Source organism: Pseudophryne corroboree, chromosome 2, assembly GCF_028390025.1.
Source record: "Pseudophryne corroboree isolate aPseCor3 chromosome 2, aPseCor3.hap2, whole genome shotgun sequence".
Taxonomy (NCBI): Eukaryota; Metazoa; Chordata; class Amphibia; order Anura; family Myobatrachidae; genus Pseudophryne; species Pseudophryne corroboree.
Window position 1 is genome coordinate 717,872,338 of NC_086445.1, and position 24,241 is coordinate 717,896,578.

The 24,241-nt window shown below is 46.9% G+C and overlaps 1 protein-coding gene across 1 annotated transcript in view; it reads left to right on the top strand.

Annotated features, from left to right (window-relative positions):
• The window catches only part of RAP1A (RAP1A, member of RAS oncogene family), a 270,806-nt gene that overhangs the window by 133,059 nt on the left and 113,506 nt on the right, over positions 1–24,241 (top strand). The window contains exon 3 of the mRNA XM_063955357.1: positions 17,609–17,694. Within this exon, the coding sequence (XP_063811427.1) occupies positions 17,638–17,694 (57 nt within the window). The 5' untranslated portion in view covers positions 17,609–17,637. The remainder of the gene's footprint in view (positions 1–17,608; positions 17,695–24,241) is intronic.

Genomic DNA, 24,241 nt, shown 5'->3' on the forward strand with positions numbered 1-24,241 from the left:
TGTATGTTCCAGGTTACATGGTATGATTGGTATGAATCTTGCCCTTGGATTGCTAAATCCTGCCTTGTATTGTCCATCTCCTCTGGGCACAGTTCTCTAACTGAGGTCTGGAGGAGGGGCATAGAGGGAGGAGCCAGTGCACACCCATAGTCAAAGTTCTTTTTAGGTGCCCTATCTCCTGCGGAGCCCGTCTGTACACGATGGTCCTTACGGAGTCCCCAGCATCCTCTACGGACTAGGAGAAATAGATTTACCGGTAGGTTTAAAATCTTATTTTTTTTTTTTGGGTGTAGTTTTCTTCGTAGTGTGACTGGGAACCCCAATTAGTGCACCGCGTCCCCTCGCATGGCTCGCTTCGCTCTCCATGCTACGGGCATGGTGCCTCGCTCCACTACCGCTGCGCTCAGCACAGGTTCCCAATCGTAGTCCATGTGAATCGTAAAGTATGAAAAAGTAGAAAAAAAAAATGTGAAAAACTCATGTCGACCTTGTCCACGTCGACCAATTGGAATCGACCTAAGGTGTCGACCTTGTCCACGTCGACCAATTGGAATCGACCTAAGGTGTCAACCTTTTTGGTGTCCACCTGGAGTTCGGATACCCTCTAGGGTGCCATGATTCAAAAAAGTTTTGGTGTAGGATATAACACTTTGTGGTAACAAACTCTGGCTTGATTCAGTTTTTTACACAAATCTGGTGTTCATGCAACTGTGCGATTGCACTGCGAACACGCCAAAGTACTTTTGCGATGTTGCTCTCAGTGCGGATTTATACGCGTGGTGATTGACAAGGAAGGGCCAGTTTGAAGGCAGTAAACGAATGTAGTAAAAAAAAAACACAGGAGTTTCACAGCCTCTGCCGGGGCGTGTTTCTGCCTCCGCTGGGTTCATGTACGTAGAGAATCATTGCGTTAGCGTCACTACTGCGGACAGTCTGCCTGACTGTAGAATTAAGTCAGGAAGCTGATGTTCCTCGTATCTGTCAATGCTGCATATGTGTACCCAGTTTCTAAGGACTTTGCAATGTGTAGGGTGGGCGTCTCTGTTCTTTTTTGGGCGGCTGCTTCTCTTGCGATGATAGCAAGTCCGTAGGCTAAGAAATTGCTGCATAGGCGTGTGTGTACAAATCTGAATAGGGCCCCCCTTTTTGTGACTTTGAGCATTAACACAGTTTTGTCAGAAGGAATATGGGACAGAAAATTGGTCACGTTTTCTCACTATAGGGGGGTACTGACGAGAGACGTGTGCTGAGCGATCTTAACACAGTCCGCTCAGCACACATCTCTCCCCCCGCTCAGCACAGCGCGATGTGCTGAGGGAGGGGGTGTGACGACAGGGGGCCGCTCACTTAACACAGCGCTGAAGTGAGCGACCCGCTAGATTCAGCCTGCATGCAGTCTGAATCTAGCACCGGCAATAGCGATGCGCGACCCTATCGCTGGGGGGCATACACACGGCAGATCCGTTCTTAAAATCTAAGCAATCTAGTCAGATTGCTTCGATTTTAAACACTGATCTCTCCGTGTGTACCCCCCTTATGAAAGAACGTACCAGGTGAAGTATCCTTGTCTTTGGACTGCATTTCACACATGGCAGGCAAATCGTAAAATGGCTACACCTTTTATTGGTGAATAACAATGGGCATAATTAGTGGTAAAATGTAGGCGGTCTGAGATTTGCATTCCATAAAGGATATCAAACATGAGCATAGGATAAGTGATCAAAAGCGGATTTGTTTTAACAGATTTTCCAAGATTTGTTAGTGTTCTAGAAGAGAGGATATTCTTCTATACTTATACAGTATTTCTCTAACGTCCTAAGTGGATGCTGGGGACTCCGTCAGGACCATGGGGAATAGCGGCTCCGCAGGAGACAGGGCACAAAAGTAAAAGCTTTAGGATCAGGTGGTGTGCACTGGCTCCTCCCCCTATGACCCTCCTCCAAGCCTCAGTTAGATTTTTGTGCCCGGCCGAGAAGGGTGCAATCTAGGTGGCTCTCCTAAAGAGCTGCTTAGAGTAAAAGTTTGTTAGGTTTTTTATTTTCAGTGAGTCCTGCTGGCAACAGGCTCACTGCTACGAGGGACTTAGGGGAGAGAAGTGAACTCACCTGCGTGCAGGATGGATTGGCTTCTTAGGCTACTGGACACCATTCGCTCCAGAGGGAGTCGAACACAGGTCTCGCCCTGGGGTTCGTCCCGGAGCCGCGCCGCCGACCCCCTTGCAGATGCCGAAAAGTGAAGAGGTCCAGAAACGGCGGCAGAAGACTCTTCAGTCTTCATAAGGTAGCGCACAGCACTGCAGCTGTGCGCCATTGTTGTCAGCACACTTCATAGCAGCGGTCACTGAGGGTGCAGGGCGCTGGGGGGGGGGCGCCCTGGGCAGCAATGATAGTACCTTATTCTGGCTAAAAATACATCACATATAGCCCCTGGGGGCTATATGGATGTATATAACCCCTGCCAGGTCTCAGAAAAACGGGAGAAGAAGCCCGCCGAAAAGGGGGCGGGGCCTATTCTCATCAGCACACAGCGCCATTTTCCCTTACAGAAATGCTGGTGGGAAGGCTCCCAGGCTCTCCCCTGCACTGCACTACAGAAACAGGGTTAAAACAGAGAGGGGGGGCACTTATTTGGCGATATGTATATATATATTAAAATGCTATAAGGGAAAAACACTTATATAAAGGTTGTCCCTGTATAATTATAGCGTTTTTGGTGTGTGCTGGCAAACTCTCCCTCTGTCTCCCCAAAGGGCTAGTGGGGTTTTGTCCTCTATCAGAGCATTCCCTGTGTGTGTGCTGTGTGTCGGTATGTGTGTGTCGACATGTATGAGGACGATGTTGGTGAGGAGGCGGAGCAATTGCCTGAAATGGTGATGTCACTCTCTAGGGAGTCGACACCGGAATGGATGGCTTATTTAAGGAATTACGTGATAATGTCAACACGCTGCAAGGTCGGTTGACGACATGAGACGGCCGGCAAACAAATTAGTACCTGTCCAGGCGTCTCAAACACCGTCAGGGGCTGTAAAACGCTCATTTACCTCAGTCGGTCGACACAGACACGGACACTGACTCCAGTGTCGACGGTGAAGAAACAAACGTATTTTCCTTTAGGGCCACACGTTACATGTTAAGGGCAATGAAGGAGGTGTTACATATTTCTGATACTACAAGTACCACAAGAAGGGTATTATGTGGGGTGTGAAAAAACTACCTGTAGTTTTTCCTGAATCAGATAAATTAAATGAAGTGTGTGATGATGCGTGGGTTTCCCCCGATAGAAAATTATTGGCGGTATACCCTTTCCCGCCAGAAGTTAGGGCGCGTTGGGAAACACCCTTTAGGGTGGATAAGGCGCTCACACGCTTATCAAAACAAGTGGCGGTACCGTCTCCAGATAGGGCCGCCCTCAAGGAGCCAGCTGAGAGGCTGGAAAATACCCTAAAAAGGTATATACACACATACTGGTGTTATACTGCGACCAGCGATCGCCTCAGCCTGGATGTGCAGCGCTGGGGTGGCTTGGTCGGATTCCCTGACTGAAAATATTGATACCCTTGACAGGGACAGTATTTTATTGACTATAGAGCATTTAAAGGATGCATTTCTATATATGCGAGATGCACAGAGGGATATTTGCACTCTGGCATCAAGAGTAAGTGCGATGTCCATATCTGCCAGAAGATGTTTATGGACACGACAGTGGTCAGGTGATGCAGATTCCAAACGGCACATGGAAGTATTGCCGTATAAAGGGGAGGAGTTATTTGGGGTCGGTCCATCGGACCTGGTGGCCTCGGCAACAGCTTGAAAATCCACCTTTTTTACCCCAAATCACATCTCAGCAGAAAAAGACACCGTCTTTTCAGCCTCAGTCCTTTCGTCCCCATAAGGGCAAGCGGGCAAAAGACCAGTCATATCTGCCCAGGGATAGAGGAAAGGGAAGAAGACTGCAGCAGGCAGCCCATTCCCAGGAACAGAAGCCCTCCACAGCTTCTGCCAAGTCCTCAGCATGACGCTGGGGCCGTACAAGCGGACTCAAGTGCGGTGGGGGGTCGTCTCAAGAGTTTCAGCGCGTAGTGGGCTCACTCGCAAGTGGACCCCTGGATCCTACAAGTAGTATCCCAGGGGTACAGACTGGAAATTCGAGACGTCTCCCCCTCGCAGGCTCCTGATGTCTGCTTTACCAACGTCTTCCTCCGACAGGGAGGCAGTATTGGAAACAATTCACAAGCTGTATTCCCAGCAGGTGATAATCAAAGTACCCCTCCTACAACAAGGAAAGGGGTATTATTCCACACTATATTGTGGTACTGAAGCCAGACGGCTCGGTGAGACCTATTCTAAATGGGAAATCTTTGAACACTTACATACAAAGGTTCAAATCAAGATGGAGTCACTCAGAGCAGTGATAGCGAACCAGGAAGAAGGGGACTATATGGTGTCCCTGGACATCAAGGATGCTTACCTCCATGTCCCAAATTGCCCTTCTCACCAAGGGTACCTCAGGTTCGTGGTACGGAACTGTCACTATCAGTTTCAGACGCTGCCGTTTGGATTGTCCATGGCACCCCGGGTCTTTACCAAAGTAATGGCCAAAATGATGATTCTTCTTCAAAGAAAAGGCGTCTTAATTATCCCTTACTTGGACGATCTCCTGATAAGGGCAAGGTCCAGAGAACAGTTGGAAGTCGGAGTAGCACTATCTCAAGTAGTTCTACGACAGCACGGGTGGATTCTAAATATCCAAAATCACAGCCGTTTCCGACGACACGTCTGCTGTTCCTAGGGATGGTTCTGGACACAGTCCAGGAAAAGGTGTTTCTCCCGGAGGAGAAAGCCAGGGAGTTATCCGAGCTAGTCAGGAACCTCCTAAAACCAGGAAAAGTGTCAGTGCATCATTGCACAAGAGTCCTGGGAAAAATGGTGGCTTATTACGAAGCGATTCCATTCGGCAGATTCCACGCAAGAACTTTTCAGTGGGATCTGCTGGACAAATGGTCCGGATCGCATTTTCAGATGCATCAGCGGATAACCCTATCTCCACGGACAAGGGTGTCTCTCCTGTGGTGGTTACAGAGTGCTCATCTTCTAGAGGGCCGCAGATTCGGCATTCAGGATTGGATGCTGGTGACCACGGAGGCCAGCCTGAGAGGCTGGGGAGCAGTCACACAGGGAAAAAATTTCCAGGGAGTGTGATCAAGTCTGGAGATTTTTCTCCACATAAATATACTGGAGCTAAGGGCAATTTACAATGCTCTAAGCTTAGCAAGACCTCTGCTTCAAGGTCAGCCGGTATTGATCCAGTGGGACAACATCACGGCAGTCGCCCACGTAAACAGACAGGGCGGCACAAGAAGCAGGAGGGCAATGGCAGAAACTGCAAGGATTTTTTGCTGGGCGGAAAATCATGTGATAGCACTGTCAGCAGTGTTCATTCCGGGAGTGGACAACTGGGAAGCAGACTTCCTCAGCAGGCACAACCTCCACCCGGGAGAGTGGGGACTTCATCGGGAAGTCTTCCACATGATTGTGAACCGTTGGAAAAGACCAAAGGTGGACATGATGGCGTCCCGCCTGAACAAAAAACTGGACAAGTATTGCGCCAGGTCAAAAGACCCTCAGGCAATAGCTGTGGACGTTTCTGGTAACACCGTGGGTGTACCAGTCGGTGTATGTCTTCCCTCCTCTGCTTCTCATACCCAAGGTATTGAGAATTATAAGACGTAGAGGAGTAAGAACTATACTCGTGGCTCCGGATTGGCCAAGAAGGACTTGGTACCCGGAACTTCAAGAGATGCTCACAGAGGACTCATGGCCTCTGCCGCTAAGAAGGGACTTGCTTCAGCAAGTACCATGTCTGTTCCAAGACTTACCGCGGCTGCGTTTGACGGCATGGCGGTTGAACGCCGGATCCTAAGGGAAAAAGGCATTCCGGAAGAGGTCATTCCTGCCCTGGTCAAAGCCAAGAAGGAGGTGACCGCACAACATTATCACCACATGTGGCGAAAATATGTTGCGTGATGTGAGGCCAGGAAGGCCCCATGAAGAAATTTCAACTCGGTCGTTTCCTGCATTTCCTGCAAACAGGAGTGTCTATGGGCCTCAAATTGGGGTCCATTAAGGTTCAAATTTCGTCCCTGTCGATTTTCTTCCAGAAAGAATTGGCTTCAGTTCCTGAAGTCCAGAAGTTTGTCAAGGGAGTACTGCATATACAACCCCCTTTTGTGCCTCCAGTGGCACTGTGGGATCTCAACGTAGTTCTGGGATTCCTAAAATCACATTGGTTTAAACCGCTCAAATCTGTGGATTTGAAATATCTCACAGGGAAAGTGACCATGCTGTTGGCCCTGGCCTCGGCCAGGCGAGTGTCAGAATTGGCGGCGTTTGTCTCAAAAAAGCCCATATCTGATTGTCCATTCGGACAGGGCAGAGCTGCGGACTCATCCCCAGTTTCTCCCTAAGGTGGTGTCAGTGTTTCACCTGAACCAGCTTATTGTGGTACCTGCGGCTACTAGGGACTTGGAGGACTCCAAGTTGCTAGATGTTGTCAGGGCCCTGAAAATATAGTTTCCAGGACGGCTGGAGTCAGGAAAACTGACTTGCTGTTATCCTGTATGCACCCAACAAACTGGGTGCTCTTGCTTCGAAGCAGACGATTGCTAGTTGGATGTGTAGTACAATTCAGCTTGCACATTCTGTGGCAGGCCTGCCACAGCCAAAATATGTAAATGCCCATTCCACAAGGAAGGTGGGCTCATCTTGGGCGGCTGCCCGAGGGGTCTCGGCTTTACAACTTTGCCGAGCTGCTACTTGGTCAGGGGCACACCCTGACTGAGGAGGACCTGGAGTTCTCTCATTCGGTGTTGCAGAGTCATCCGCACTCTCCCGCCCGTTTGGGAGCTTTGGTATAATCCCCATGGTCCTGACGGAGTCCCCAGCATCCACTTAGGACGTTAGAGAAAATAAGAATTTACTTACCGATAATTCTATTTCTCGTAGTCCGTAGTGGATGCTGGGCGCCCATCCCAAGTGCGGATTGTCTGCAATATTTGTACATAGTTATTGTTACAAAAATCGGGTTATTATTGTTGTGAGCCATCTTTTCAGAGGCTCCGCTGTTATCATGCTGTTAACTGGGTTCAGATCACAGGTTGTACAGTGTGATTGGTGTGGCTGGTATGAGTCTTACCCGGGATTCAAAATCCTTCCTTATTGTGTACGCTCGTCCGGGCACAGTATCCTAACTGAGGCTTGGAGGAGGGTCATAGGGGGAGGAGCCAGTGCACACCACCTGATCCTAAAGCTTTTACTTTTGTGCCCTGTCTCCTGCGGAGCCGCTATTCCCCATGGTCCTGACGGAGTCCCCAGCATCCACTACGGACTACGAGAAATAGAATTATCGGTAAGTAAATTCTTATTTTCTATAGGGAAGTGAAAGGAAATTGTTATATTATGTTTGATGCAATTAATTGTCCAACAAAACAGTAGCAGTTTGTTTAGCACTTCTGTAATGTGTAAGAAAAATGCACTGTAGGAGGACCAAGGCATTAGACATGTTCTAAATTTTTAACAGTAACAAATTGTTCTGATGTGGCAATCAGTTCACCAGCTATTTGCTGTACTGTAGTGTTTGGATTATTAAACGATGACTCAACTTTATTGGAGTTGTCAATTGGATATACTTGTAAATCTGAGAAAACAAGTATAGTGGCTCTGTAATTAATGGAAATAGAGCTTCTCTGTAGTTGTAAATAAACTCCAGAGATTTAGGGCTCATTTTACTAAGACACACATATTTTTTGCTGCTGAATTTTGAAAGGCCCTTTTGCATTTAATATTTCCCTTTTAAGTACCACAGCCGGAACTGGCTATGTCTACTCTGAACTGCTGCAGGTTACTAAATCTACCCCTAAATCCTTAAACATGAATATATAAATATTATGCTTTTTTATCTAAAGTATCTCTAAAACTCTAAAGATTGGTTGTTAAAATATATATACAGCAGTCCATAAATCTTTAAACCGGGTAGTGGTACACACAGGACGGATGTCGCACTAAAATGACGTTTTAGTGCGACACATCGCTAAGTGTGTACCCAGGATTGTGCGCTCCCGCAGTTGCATGCTGCAGACGCTTGGTTTGATGTGCTGCACATCAAACCAAGCATCCTTGTAAGCAACTTGGTGCCTATCGTACAGGGTGTACGCCCGTCTGGACAAACAAGTGATATGTTGGACCAACTCCCTAGAAAGGAGTGACATGAAGGTGGTTCTAGTGTGTACTGGAGCAGTGATAAATCTTTAGCGACCTAACCATACAACATATCATTAGGTCATTAGCAATATTGCAGTGTACACGCTCAATTTGGTCTGTTCTGGGCTCTAGGGAAATTGCCTGCAATTTATGTACATATGGAAGTTGTTCCAGTGTGCACCCATAGATGATCTGTCCAACCAACAAATTTGCTGGTTGGAATGAAAAGCTGATAATACGAGGAGTGTGCAAGATGTTTCTGGATGCACAAAAAGTATTATTTTCACAAAGTGACATTACATTTTAGTAAGTATTTGCCACCAAGTATTCCCCAGAGGAGTCTATGCAAAGTTGCATGCACTCAAACCACTTGGTGCAGCAGCTGGATCAGTCTGAAGCATTAATGGGCATTTTGACAAATTGGTTGAATCAAATGGATTTAACCAATTTGTTTGAATAGCCATGTTTGTCCATTTCCAGTGTTTGGGCGCAAATGATTGATTGTTTGCTTCCATAGAAAACCAGATTTCTCATACGTCCTAGAGGATGCTGGGGATGCTTCAAGAACCATGGGGTATAGACGGGATCCGCAGGAGACATGGGCACTTTAATACTTTAAAAGGGTGTGAACTGGCTCCTCCCTCTATGCCTCTCCTCCAGACTCCAGTTAGATTCTGTGCCCAGGGAAACTGGTCACACACAGGGGAGCTCTACTGAGTTTCTCTGAAAAAAGACTTATGTTAGGTTTTTTATGTTCAGGGAGCTCTGCTGGCAACAGGCTCCCTGCTTCGTGGGACTGAGAGGAGAGAAGCAGACCTACTTCTGTGAGTTCAAAGGCTCTGCTTCAAAGGCTACTGGACACCATTAGCTCCAGAGGGTCCGATCACTTGGTACGCCTAGCTGCTCGTTCCCGGAGCCGCGCCGTCACCCCCCTTGCAGAGCCAGAAAAAAGAAGCCGGGTGAGTAAAAGAAGAATCGAAGACTTCAGTGACGGCAGAAGACTTCAGGTCTTGAGGTACCGCGCAGCGGTTGCGCTGCACGCCATGCTCCCACACACACACAGCGGCACCAACAGGGTGCAGTGCGCAGGGAGGGCGCTCTGGGCAGCATGTAGACCTGAAATAAACTGGTAAAAGTTATATGAAAAGTGCCTGGGCACTTAATATAGACCCCCGCCAGTATAAATATGCTAAAATGAGCGGGACTGAAGCGCGCCGGTGAGGGGGCGTGGCTTAGCCCTAACAGCTCTAACTGGCGCCATATTCTCTACACAGAAGCTGCAGAGTTGCTGGCCCTGACCTCCACACTGCTGTACAAGTAACAGGGTGCAAAACGGGGGGAGGGGGGCACAGTACATTTGGTGCTATTATCTTTATTATAAAAGCGCTAACAGGTCTGAGGCATGATATATAAAGTTTCAGTACCAGGATAGGCGCTGGGTTGTGAGCTGGCAAACTCCCTATGTGTATTTCTAACAGGCTTTGCTGTGGGTCTGTCCCCTATAGCCCCAGTGTGATTGTAGGTGTCTGTATGTGTGTGTCGACATGTCTGAGGCTGAGTGCTCTTCCCAGGAGGAGGCTGGAGTGGGGACAGAAAAGACTGTGAGTGACCGTGTCGACACCGCCGACGGCTGATTGGGTAAATATGTTGAGTATTTTGAATGCAAATGTGGCTCGGTTGACTAAGAGATTAGATAAATCTAAGTCTAAGAACCAGACATGGAGAATATCCATGGAGGATGCATTGTCACAAGCTGAGACCCCTTCGGAGTCACAGAAACGTGCATTTACTCAGATAGCAGATACAGATACCGACATGGATTCTGATTCCAGTGTCGACTATAGTGATGCCAGATTAAATTTTAAACTGGCTAAGAGCATTCAGTACATGATTGTGGCGATAAAAGAAGTATTGCATATCACAGAGGACCCTGCTGTTCCTGATACAAGGGTCTGTATGTTTAAAGGAAAGAAACCTGAGGTAACGTTTCCTCCCTCTCATGAACTGAACGCTCTTTTTGAAAAGGCTTGGGAGAATCCTGACAAGAAGGTACAGGTTCCCAAAAGAATTCCGGTGGCATATCCGTTTCACTCTGGGGACAGGGAAAAGTGGGAGTCAACCCCAACGGTGGACAAAGCTCTATCGCGTCTGTCCAAAAAGGTGACGCTTCCGTCTCCTGACACGGCAGCCCTAAAGGATCCTGCGGATCATAAGCAGGAAAATACACTAAAATCCATTTATGTCACTACGGGTTCGCTACTCAGACCTGCCGTTGCTTCGGCATGGGTGAGTAGCGCTATTGAAAAGTGGGCAGATAACTTGTCATCTGAGATAGATACCTTAGACAGGGATAGCGTGATTTTGACTCTGGGTCATATCAGGGATGCTGCAGCATATTTAAAAGAAGCTGCAAGGGATATTGGCCTTTTGGGATCTAGGGCCAATGCCATGGCAGTCTCGGCTAGGAGGGCATTGTGGATTCATCAATGGAATGCTGATGCTGACTCTAAGAAGACTATGGAGTCTCTACCGTTTAACGGTAGGGTCTTGTTTGGTGACGGCCTCACTGACCTGGTGTCTACGGCTACCGCGGGTAAGTCATCATTTTTACCTTATGTTCCTGCACAACAAAAGAAAACGCCCCACTATCAGATGCAGTCCATTCGGCCCAATAAATACAAAAAAGGACGTGGGTCCTCCTTCCTTGCTGCGAGAGGAAGAGGAAAGGGAAAAAGGTCACAGGGTGTGGCAAGTTCCAAGAGCAGAAGTCCTCTCTGGCTTCTACCAAATCCACCGCATGACGCTGGGGCCCCTCTGCGGGAGTCCGCACCAGTGGGGACACGTCTCAAACTCTTCAGTCAGGTCTGGGTGCGCTCGGACCTGGATCCTTGGATAGTAGAAATAGTAAATCAAGGGTACAAATTAGAGTTTCAAGACGTGCCCCCTCACAGATTTTTCAAATCGGCCTTGCCAGTTTCTCTTCTAGAAAGGGAGGTAGTATGCGCTGCAATACTAAAGCTGTGTCAAAATCAAGTCATTGTCACAGTACCCCCGTCACAACAGGGGGAGGGTTTTTATTCGAGTCTGTTCGTGTTCCCGAAGCCGGATGGCTCGGTCATACTGATTTTGAACCTAAAATCCTTCAATTTCTTTCTAAAGAAATTCAAATTCAAGATGGAATCTCTCCGAGCAGTGATCTCCAGTCTGGAGGAGGGGGATTCTATGGTGTCGGTCGACATAAAGGATGCCTACTTACACATTCCTCTATATCCTCCACATCAGGCATACCTGAGATTTGCTGTGCAGGATTGTCATTGCCAATTTCAGACGTTGCCGTTTGGTCTGTCCACGGCTCTGAGGATTTTCACCAAGGTTATGGCGGAAATGATGGTTCACCTGTGCAAGCAGGGAATCACAATTATCCCGTACTTTGACGATCTCATAAAGGCGAGATCCGAGGCCTTTCCGTATGGCAGGGTCCATGCCAGGGTGTTTCAGTGGGACCTGTTGGACAAGTGGTCCGGGTCTCACCTGGACATGCACCGGAAAATAATCCTATCTTCCAGGACCAGGATCCTGTGGTGGCTGCACAGTTCTCACCTTCTGGAGGGATGCAGGTTCGGGATTCAAGATTGGATCCTGGTGACCACAGATGCAAGTCTCCGAGGCTGGGGAGCAGTCACACAGAGAAACTTTCAGGGAAAATGGTCAAGCCAGGAAGCTTGTCTGCACATAAACATTCTGGATTTAAGGGCCATTTACAACGGCATTCTGCAAGCGGAACATCATCTTCGCGGTCTGCTCGTCTTGATTCAGTCAGACAACATAACCGCAGTGGCGTACATAAACCGCCAGGGCGGAACAAAGAGCAGAGCGGCGATGGTCGAGGCCACGAAAGTTCTAAGCTGGGCGGAGAGACATGCAAGCGCTCTGTCAGCAGTCTTCATTCCAGGAGTGGACTACTGGGAAGCAGACTTCCTCAGCAGACAAAATCTCCATCCAGGAGAGTGGGGTCTTCATCAAGAGGTCTTTGCAGAAGTGACAAGTCGTTGGGGAATTCCTCAAATAGACATGATGGCGTCTCGCCTCAACAAGAAACTTCAGAGATATTGTTCCAGGTCGAGGGACCCACAAGCAATAGCGGTGGACGCCATAGTGACACCGTGGGTGTTTCCGTCGGTCTATGTGTTCCCTCCACTTCCACTCATTCCAAAGGTGATAAAGATAAGAAGAACAAGGGTTCAGGCGATACTCATTGTTCCGGATTGGCCAAAAAGGGCCTGGTATCCAGATCTTCAGGAGTTGCTCATAGAAGATCCGTGGCCTCTTCCTCTACGAGAGGACCTGTTACTACAAGTACCGTGCGTATATCAAGACTTACTGCGGGTGCGTTTGACGGCATGGCGGTTGAACGCCAAATCCTAGCCTGAAATGGTATTCCCAGTGAAGTCATTCCCACACTTCAGGCTAGAAAAGAAGTAACGGCAAAGCATTACCACTGTATTTGGAGGAAATGTGCGTCTTGGTGTGAATCCAAGAAGGCTCCTACAGAGCATTTTCAGCTGAAGCGTTTGCTCCATTTTTTGCAAGCAGGTGTGGATGCGGACCTAAAGTTAGGCTCCATTAAAGTACAAATTTCGGCCTTATCAATCTTCTTTCAGAAAGAATTGGCCTCCCTTCCAGAAGTTCAGACCTTCGTGAAAGGCGTGCTGCACATCCAACCTCCATTTGTGCCCCCTGTGGCACCGTGGGATCTTAATGTGGTATTGCAGTTCCTGCAATCTCATTGGTTTGAACCTTTGCGTAAGGTGGAGTTAAAATTCTTTACTTGGAAAGTAGTCATGTTGTTGGCCTTAGCATCCGCAAGGCGGGTATCTGAATTGGCGGCTTTGTCTCACAAAAGCCTCTATTTAATCTTCCATGCTGATATAGCGGAGTTGAGAAGTAGTCAGCAATTTCTGCCAAAAGTGGTTTCATCATTTCACGTAAACCAGCCTATTGTGGTGCCAGTGGCTACTAAAGCCTTGGCGGAATCGAAGTCTCTCGATGTGGTTAGAGCTTTGAAAATCTATGTCGCCAGAACGGCGCAGATTAGGAAAACAGAGGCTCTGTTTGTCCTATGGGCTCCCAATAAGATTGGGGCTCCTGCTTCCAAGCAGACTATTGCGCGCTTGATCTGTAATACGATTCAGCAGGCACATTCTACAGCCGGATTGCCGTTACCGAAATCGGTGAAAGCCCATTCTACCAGAAAGGTGGGCTCTTCCTGGGCGGCTGCCCGGGGGGGGTCTCGGCATTACAGCTTTGCCGAGGTGCTACTTGGTCGGGTTCAAACACCTTTGCGAAGTTTTACAAGTTTGATACCCTGCTGAGGAAGACCTCTTGCTTGGTCAATCGGTGCTGCAGTCATCCGCACTCTCCCGCCCGTTCTAGAGCTTTGGTATAAACCTTATGGTTCTTGAAGCATCCCCAGCATCCTCTAGGACGTATGAGAAAATAGGATTTTAATACCTACCGGTAAATCCTTTTCTCTTAGTCCGTAGCGGATGCTGGTCGCCCGTCCAAGTGCGTACTGTATCTGCAGTTTGGTTGTGGTTACACTTGTGTTGAGTTAAGTTCAGTCAGTCTGTGGCTGATGTTGGTCATGCCGTTGCATGCATTGTTGTTGAATGCCATGTTGTACGGCGTGTTTGAGGTGTGAGCTGGTATGTATCTCACTTTAGTTTTAAAAATTAAATAAATCCTTTTCCTCGAAATGTCTGTCTCCCTGGGCACAGTTCCTATAACTGGAGTCTGGAGGAGGGGCATAGAGGGAGGAGCCAGTTCACACCCCTTTTAAAGTCTTAAAGTGCCCATGTCTCCTGCGAATCCCGTATATACCCCATGGTTCTTGATGCATCCCCAGCTTCCTCTACGAACTAAGAGAAACAGGAAAACTCTCATAACTTGACAACTTCATAAGCATACATGTAAAGCTGTCCATACACCTTAAGATGCATCCTACCAACCAAACCGCTGGATGGAATGAAAAATAGGATTTTAATACCTACCGGTAAATCCTTTTCACTCTGTATTTACAGTGCTATGCAGTTGTGTGCGGCTGACTGCAAGGTGGATAACAGTCTGGGAAAGCTGCATTGTTCATATTATTTCTTCTTTAATCACTACTTTACCTCAAATACTTTTAAAGTCTGATAAGCTGCTGACTATATTTCTCCATATACAAGGATAGGCACGGACTACGATGGTTGGTTGGGAGCTTCCTGTTTTTTTTGCGTTTTTTTTTATTTTTATTTTTTATTTGGAGTACTTATGCCTACAATACACTAAATGGCATGTTACAGTATTTTTTGTTAGGATAAAAACAGGATTTATTTGTAATTTTAAACCCAATGGATAGTATCGGGCTATCCTATTACAGCCTATTTTTTTTTCTTTTCCAGCTGAAAAACTCCCGTTTGTGGGAGATAACACATGAGATCCGGGATAAGTTCCCGGATCCATGAGTTATACCGACTCTGATGGGCTGCTTATTGGGTATTACCTCTGCTAATAGTACATGCCCCTTTAAAGGAGAAGACTGTTGGTTAATCTGTCCAGGTACTGCTTTACGTACACCAGTGCTGGTTGTGGACATTCCTGCTGTTATGCTTACTGGAGGGAATAGGTTTGGTGTTACTGTGCTCTTTTTTTTTTTTTAATGTTTTGTTTAACTTGCGTACCATTGAACAAAGGATTCCGTCGATTCCTCATCTGACCAACCCAAGAAACTTCATTTAAAATGCTTAGTAAGATGCTCGCTAGCCTTCAATAGACTTTTGTAGACCTGTCCAGAAATTAAGGAATCCTAGGAGCCAGGATGAAAAGTGTAGGAGCCAGACCACTGCTCCTCACCCCCCAAAAAAACGAACTCCTCTACATCCCACCACCGCAGCCACATTACTGAGCAGCTCCAGCCCCAGGCAAACCAACCCTCATGGCCACACAACCAAGGGGATACCCCCTGGCATGCCATCTACAGCGCATCTACACTGCAGTGCAGCTACCACCCAGGCAAACAACAAACCCACCTCCACGGCCACATTGATGAGCAGCTAATCCCCACAGGCAACCACTCCCTCGGCCATACAAATAAGGGGGTACCTCCAGGCAAACAACCACTCTGCAGCCTCCCCCGGGCAAACAATCCCTAAACTGTTGGGGCTGAAGAGGATCTGCTTCCTCCCTCCAAAATCTGGTAGCCAGTATTATACCTGTCTGATTTACTATATTAAATTCTATGGCTTTGGTAATATATTGACATTATGAAGCAAAGTTATTTCCTGACTAGCTGAACAGAATTCAGCTTGCTAGGCTGATAGTATAAAGGAGGAAGGATAAACATGGGAGTAAGATGTTTATGGTTGACTGTGTCATTCTCCTTATTTGTCAGGGAAAAACTGGAGAGTGAAGTATCTCTGAAGTTAGAGGGAGCTCAGACAGATTGCCATAAAAAGGCATAGTTCTGCTAAGCAGCCCACATGGAGGAATTACTTGGAACAGCAGTGCGTTGTAACTTGGCAAAGAAGCTTTAGTCCTCCTGAGAATTACTTGAAAGCCATATAATTATTTTTATTACATTAATTCATTTTAGAATGTTTGTTTTAGTTTGATTTGTGATTCCAATTCAGTTTGACAATTGGAGCAATTATATTAAGATATAAAAATATAAAACAAAAACTGCCATGTTTTCCAATCTAATTTGCGTGGATTATACTTGTTTTATTTGTAAAGGATTCTTATAATAATTATATTTAGCTGTGTAATACTACAGGATATAAATCTGAGATTTCACATATCGTCATGTCATCTGTCTTAATGATTTTGTAGCACAGACTGCTAGGAGCAGCGTTTTGACACAAAGCCCCTTAAACTGATAGCTTCAATTAACTGTGAACAGTTCACCTGGGATGTGACTTGCCGTTGTGACCATGTGTAAATCCCCGCAATGACACCTGATCTTACCCCACACGTGGCCCCTTTTAGTGCAGTACTCGCACATGAAATCTGTGTATCCAGTGGTACATTGAACGCTGCATACTTTACTCATGGGTGCGAATTGCTCACACCTAATTGGATTGTCGCCTCTTAATGTGGCACTCAATTACTCCCAATGTGCCAACAGACATTACTAAACTGTATGGCCACACATGTTAGTGTCTGTTACGAAGGACATCCGACTGGTGTTGAAACTATAGGTCCAGGATTCATCGTCACTGATTATCTCCCAGACAGAGTTTGAGTGACCGCCATCAAACCTGGACAGCATGTTGCAGCACCACCAAGTCACCCGAGCTTCCTACTGCTCTTGAGACAGCTGATGGTGTAACAGCATGTAGAAACCTTGATCAGGCCAAGGTTTTAGTGTAGTACCAAACAGATGGATCCAGAAGAGATGCCTGTCTCCTTCTCTAACTGAGCCATGGTCACCCTGGCGTCCTCCTTTACTATGGTCCGCACAGCAGCAAAGTTGTCCTCTGTGATGGAGACAGATTGACTGCAAAGCTTCTCATCCTCCAGGGACTGTGTCCTGCGCAAAGAGGTCTTATAGTCACTATTTGCTGCTAAACCCAGTCTGTTTGGATGCTTAAAAAATAATTTCCATCCAATCAGTGCAGCAATTGAATTGCTCTGATGGGAGTCCAAAAAGACATTTGAATAGGCCCTAAATATGTAATCGGCACGGATGTCGGTCATTGGGTCGACATGCGGGTTGGGTCGACATGGTCATTAGGTAGACGTGAGTTTTTCACAATTTATTTAATTTTTTTACCTTTTTCATACTTAACAATCCACGTGGACTACAATTGGGAACAATAACCTGTGCCAAGTGCAGCTGTAGCAGAGCGAGGCACCGTGCCCGAAGCATGGCGAGCGATCACGGTGCACTAATTCGGGTTCCCCCGTCACTTTTAGAAGAAAACGACGCCAAAAATGTAAAAAAAAAAAAAAAAAAAAAACTCATGTCGACCTAATGACCATGTCGAACTAGTGATCATGTCGACCCAACTCATGTCGGCCTAATGAACCACACCCAATCAGCACACTGGTGGTTCCTTTCTGTTTTTATCATTTACATTTAAGTGGGCATTTTTCCACTACTTTTGTCCTCATTTTAAAGAGAGCTCATGATACAAAGCGCAACCTCCTCAAACCTTGAAATTAATTTGGTGGTGGACTTAGGATGCTGTGGCATTCTATGTGTAAATTCTTTTGGTGGTTTTGTGCATAAGATCGCTATATTGAAGTAATTATAAAAGACTCGAATTTCGCTTTCATTTTTTTGCCTCTTAACAAACCTTCTCTTTTTGCAGTTTGCAGCAGTATTTGACAAACCAAAAACATGCGCGAGTACAAGCTCGTGGTCCTGGGTTCTGGAGGAGTTGGGAAATCTGCTCTGGTAAGTAAAACATCAACATTTTAAGACTTGTTAGATCTAGGTTAGTTTTAATAGATTGCTTGTCCACTTGTGTATAAGGGGGTATAGTTTTCCACACCAGCACCCTAGGGCAAGCGTAAGGATCGACTTTGACAAGGACTAAATTGTGATGGCTAGACGACTGGGTCAGAACATCTCCAAAACAGCTGGTATTGTGTGGTGTTCCTGGTATGTTGTCATTGGAACTTGCCAAAAGTGGACCATGGAAGGACAACCAGTGAAGAGACGTCAGGTTCATGGGCTCCCAAAGCTAATTGATGAGCAGAGGTAGTGAAGGCTAGCCCACCTGGTCCGATCCCACAGAAGAGCGACTGTAGCACAAATTCATGAAAAAATTATATCTGGCTATTATAGAAAGGTATTCGTCAAGGGAAAGGGAAAATGTCTCCCATGCTTGAGCACAGGTCAAATGAACATGGTAGTTGCGTTTAAGTGACAAAGTGATATTGATTTCCATAATTTTATTCAATATGTTATTCTCCTAGAAGGATATCTACAGGAAATTCCTCAAGTGGAGGTGCACCCGTGATAGTCAGATAATTAGTATATATAAGGAGAAGAGAAAAGAGACTCGTTTTTTGGGGGCACTCTTTTTGGAAAAATTATACTTTAAAATTTAACTTTTATTATTTCAGTATTAAAATATATGCTCACAGACTCAGACAAAAACATCCACATAAAACATAGATGTCAAACGCCACATTCAAGGTTGTGTGTGGAGTATTGTGACAAAGTTTCAGAATAAAAAGTGAAGTATTTTTCAACAAACTGGATAATGGATCATACAAATATCCATGGCAGCAGATTGATACAATTGAGATGTCAGTATAAATACTTCAAATTATCCAGTGCAGTGTAGGGATTTACACAGATTATGCAAAATGATTTTAAATGCATATATGTGCCTGTATATCACAGCATTATTTTCATAGCATGAAGTAATTTCTCTGTCAGGGCACTTCGTATGCAAATCATTTTGTATTATTACACACAGGAAAATTATTTCACAATCCTCTCATTTGAAAAAACAGGTTTGTATATCAATCTCATACAATCAGGTTATTACCATGTACTAATGGTCAGAGGAGGAGAGGTATAGAGTGTATCTCTCTCCGTTTGATATAGAAATATCCCTATTCCCAAATGGAAAATAATCTATTCAGTTTGTCTCCCCACACAAGGTTTTTATATATAACCTATGGTTGAGATATCTAAGTGGTGATGTGTTGTATCTTGATATTTGTTGATTTAGTGTGTACAGGTGCAGTCATTACATATCAAAAACAGCACTCCTTGTTAAAGGGACAGACACTGCTGTCAGCAGTGTAGTGAGAGCAGCTGCTGTTCACTGTGTGACAAACATTTCTACAGTGAATGAGCATGCTCTACTATACCTCAGGGTTAGAAGCATATAAGATTGTGCCTCTGCTTTTGCAGTGACAGCCCCGGGCACCCTGATGAATCAGCGCAGGGGATCCTGTGGGTCCTCACATACAATGAGAGAGCACAGAAAGAGGTGTAGTAAGGTTAGAATGAATTAGACAACCAGGCACATATATGCATTGAAAATCATTTTGCATTATCTGTGTAAATCCCTGCACTGGATAATTTGAAGTATTTATACTGATATATCAATTGCATCAATCTGCTGCCATGGATATTTGTATCCCCCATTATCTGTTTTGTTGAAAAATACTTTGCTTAGCTTTTTATTGTGAAACTTTGTCACAATACTCTACACACAACCTTGGGTGTGGCGTTTGAAATCTGTGTTTTATGTGGATGTTTTTGTCTGAGTCTGTGAGTATATATTTTAATACTGAAACAATAAAAGTTAAATTTTAACGTATATAATTTTTCCAAAAAGAGTGCCCCACAAAAAACAAGAGTATTTCTCTGACGTACTAGTGGATGCTGGGAACTCCGTAAGGACCATGGGGAATAGACGGGCTCCGCAGGAGACTGGGCACTCTAAAAGAAAGATTAGGTACTATCTGGTGTGCACTGGCTCCTCCCTCTATGCCCCTTCTCCAGAACTCAGTTAGAATCTGTGCCCGGCCAGAGCTGGGTGCTCCTAGTGAGCTCTCCTGAGCTTGCTAGAAAGAAAGTATTTGTTAGGTTTTTTTGTTTTCAGTGAGATCTGCTGGCAACAGACTCACTGCTACGAGGGACTGAGGGGAGAGAAGCAAACCTACCTGCGTGCAGCTAGCTTGTGCTTCTTAGGCTACTGGACACCATTAGCTCCAGAGGGTTCGAATACAGGGCCTGACCTCGATCGTCCGTTCCCGGAGCCGCGCCGCCGTCCCCCTTGCAGAGCCAGAAGAGAAGGAGATGAAATCGGCGGCAGAAGACTCCGGTCTTCATTAAGGTAGCGCACAGCACTGCAGCTGTGCGCCATTGCTCCCACTGCACACCACACACTCCGGTCACTGTAGGGTGCAGGGCGCTGGGGGGGGGGGGGGCGCCCTGGGCAGCAATAGAATACTTTTTGGCATAAAAATACACATAATACAGTCTGTGACTGTATATGTGTAAAACCCCCGCCAATTTTCAGTCAGAAACTGCAGGGAGAAGCCCGCCGCTTAGGGGGCGGGGCCTTCTTCCTCAGCACACCAGCGCCATTTTTCCTTCACAGTTCCGCTGGAAGCAGCTCCCTAGGCTCTCCCCTGCAGTATTCCTGATACAAGAAGGGTAAAAAAGAGAGGGGGGGCACATAAATTTAGGCGCAAATAATATATATTAAGCAGCTATTGGGAAAAATCACTCCATTATAGTGAAAATCCCTGTGTTATATAGCGCTGTGGTGTGTGCTGGCATACTCTCTCTCTTTCTCCCCAAAGGACTCTGTGGGGTCCTGTCCTCAGTCAGAGCATTCCCTGTGTGTGTGCGGTGTGTAGGTACGGCTGTGTCGACATGTTTGATGAGGAGGGTTACGTGGAGGCGGAGCAAGGGCAGATAAGTGTGGTGTCGCCCCCGACGGGGCCGACACCGTATTGGATGGATATGTGGAAGGTCTTAACAGACAGTGTCAACTCCTTACATAAAAGGTTCGATGACGCAGCAGCCTTGGGACAGCCGGGATCTCAACCCGCGCCTGCCCAGGCGTCTCAGAGGCCATCAGGGGCTCATAAACGCCCACTAGCTCAGATGGTAGACACAGATGTCGACACGCAGTCTGACTCCAGTGTAGATGAGGATGAGACAAATGCACAGTCTACTAAAGCCATCCGATGCATGATTACTGCAATGAAAAATGTATTGCACATTTCTGATATTAACCCGGTTACTACCAAGAAGGGTATCATGTTTGGGGAGAAAAAGCAGCCAGTGACTTTCCCCCCATCTGATGAATTAAATGAATTGTGTGAGGAAGCGTGGAGTTCCCTAGTGATTTCGAAGAGGTTACTGATGGCGTACCCTTTCCCGCCAACGGATAGGTTACGTTGGGAAACATCCCCTAGGGTGGACAAAGCGCTCACACGCTTATCAAAAAAGGTGGCACTGCCGTCTCAGGATACGGCCGCCTTAAAGGAGCCTGCGGATAGAAAGCAGGAAGCTATCCTGAAGTCTGTGTATACACACTCAGGTACTATACTGAGACCTGCTATTGCTTCAGCATGGATGTGTAGTGCTGCAGCCGCATGGTCTGATACCCTGTCAGACAACATTGATTCCCTCGACAGGGATACTATTTTGCTAACCATAGAACATATAAAAGATGTCGTCTTATATATGCGGGATGCACAGAGGGACATTTGCCTGCTGGCACCTAGAATTAATGCAATGTCCATTTCTGCCAGGAGAGTATTATGGACTCGGCAGTGGACAGGTGATGCTGATTCTAAAAGACATATGGAGGTTTTGCCTTATAAGGGTGAGGAATTGTTTGGGGACGGTCTCTCGGACCTCGTATCCACGGCAACAGCCGGGAAGTCAACTTTTTTACCTCCGGTTCCCTCACAGCCTAAGAAAGCACCGTATTATCATGTACAGTCCTTTCGGCCTCAGAAAGGCAAGCGGATCAGAGGCGCATCCTTTCTGCCCAGAGGCAGGGGTAGAGGAAAGAAGCTGCACCAGGCAGCCAGTTCCCAGGAACAAAAATCCTCCCCCGCTTCCTCTAAGTCCACCGCATGACGCTGGGGCTCCACAGGCGGAGCCGGGTGCGGTGGGGGCGCGTCTCCGAAACTTCAGCAACCAGTGGGTTCGCTCACAAGTGGATCTCTGGGGTGTACAAATTGTATCTCAGGGATACAAGCTGGAGTTCGAGACGTCTCCCCCTCGCAGTTACCTCAAATCAGCCTTGCCAGCTACTCCCAAGGAAAGGGAGGTAGTACTGGCGGCAATTCACAAGCTGTATCTCCAGCAGGTGATAATCAAAGTTCCCCTCCTTCAACAGGGACGGGGTTACTATTCCACAATGTTTGTGGTACCGAAACCAGACTGTTCGGTGAGACCCATTCTAAATTTGAAATCCTTGAACACTTATATAAGGAAGTTCAAGTTCAAAATGGAATCGCTCAGGGCGGTTATTGCAAGCCTGGAAGAGGGGGATTTTATGGTATCACTGGACATCAAGGATGCTTACCTACATGTCCCCATTTACCCACCTCACCAGGAGTACCTCAGGTTTGTGGTACAGGACTGCCATTACCAATTCCAGACGTTGCCGTTTGGTCTGTCCACGGCACCGAGGGTATTTACCAAGGTAATGGCCGAAATGATGATACTCCTTCGAAAGAAGGGAGTTATAATTATCCCGTACTTGGACGATCTCCTTTTAAAGGCGAGGTCCATGGAGCAGTTGTTGGTCGGAGTAGCACTATCTCGGGAAGTGCTACAACAGCACGGCTGGATTCTGAATATCCCAAAGTCGCAGCTGGTTCCTACGACGTGTCTGCTGTTCTTGGGTATGATTCTGGACACAGAACAGAAGAAGGTGTTTCTCCCGGAGGAGAAGGCCAAGGAGTTGTCATCTCTGGTCAGAGACCTCCTGAAACCAAAACAGGTGTCGGTGCATTACTGCACGCGAGTCCTGGGAAAGATGGTAGCTTCTTACAAAGCAATTCCCTTCGGCAGGTTCCATGATAGGATCTTTCAGTGGGATCTGTTAGACAAGTGGTCCGGATCGCATCTTCAGATGCACCGGTTGATCACCCTGTCCCCGATGGCTAGGGTGTCTCTGCTGTGGTGGCTGCAGAGTGCTCATCTTCTCGAGGGCCGCAGATTCGGCATTCAGGACTGGGTCCTGGTGACCACGGATGCAAGCCTCCGAGGTTGGGGGGCAGTCACTTAGGGAAGAAACTTCCAAGGACAATGGTCGAGTCAGGAGACTTCCCTACACATAAATATTCTGGAACTGAGGGACATTTACAATGCCCTAAGTCAAGCAAAACCCCTGCTTCAAAACCAGCCGGTGCTGATTCAGTCAGACAACATCACGGCGGTCGCCCATGTAAACCGACAGGGCGGCACAAGAAGCAGGATGGCAATGGCAGAAGCCACAAGGATTCTCCGATGGATGGAAAATCACGTGATAGCACTGTCAGCAGTGTTCATTCCGGGAGTGGACAACTGGGAAGCAGACTTCCTCAGCAGGCACGACCTCCACCCGGGAGAGTGGGGACTTCATCCAGAAGTCTTCCAGCTGATTGTAAATCGTTGGGAAAGGCCACAGGTGGACATGATGGCGTCCCGCCTCAACAAAAAGCTAAAACATTATTGCGCCAGGTCAAGGGACCCTCAGGCGATAGCTGTGGACGCTCTAGTGACACTGTGGGTGTACCGGTCGGTTTGTGTTCCCTCCTCTTCCTCTCATACCAAAGGTACTGAGGATAATTAGAAAGAGAGGAGTAAGAACTATACTCATTGTTCCGGATTGGCCAAGAAGAACTTGGTACCCGGAACTACAAGAAATGATCTCAGAGGACCCTTGGCCTCTGCCGCTCCGACAGGACCTGCTACAGCAAGGGCCCTGTCTGTTCCAAGACATACCGCGGCTGCGTTTGACGGCATGGCGGTTGAACGCCGGATCCTGATGGAAAAGGGCATTCCGGTTGAAGTCATTCCTACGCTGATAAAAGCTAGGAAGGATGTGACAGCAAAACATTATCACCGCATATGGCGAAAATATGTTGCTTGGTGTGAGGCTATGAAGGCCCCAACAGAGGAATTTCAGCTGGGTCGATTTCTGCACTTCCTACAGTCAGGAGTGACTATGGGCCTAAAATTGGAATCCATAAAAGTCCAGATTTCGGCCCTGTCTATTTTCTTCTTTCAAAAAGAACTGGCTTCACTGCCTGAAGTTCAGACGTTTGTTAAGGGGTGCTGCATATTCAGCCCCCTTTTGTGCCTCCAGTGGCACCTTGGGATCTCAACGTAGTGTTGGATTTCCTAAAATCACATTGGTTTGAGCCACTTCAGACCGTGGAGTTGAAGTATCTCACGTGGAAAGTGGTCATGCTTTTGGCCTTGGCTTCGGCTAGGCGTGTGTCAGAATTGGCGGCTTTGT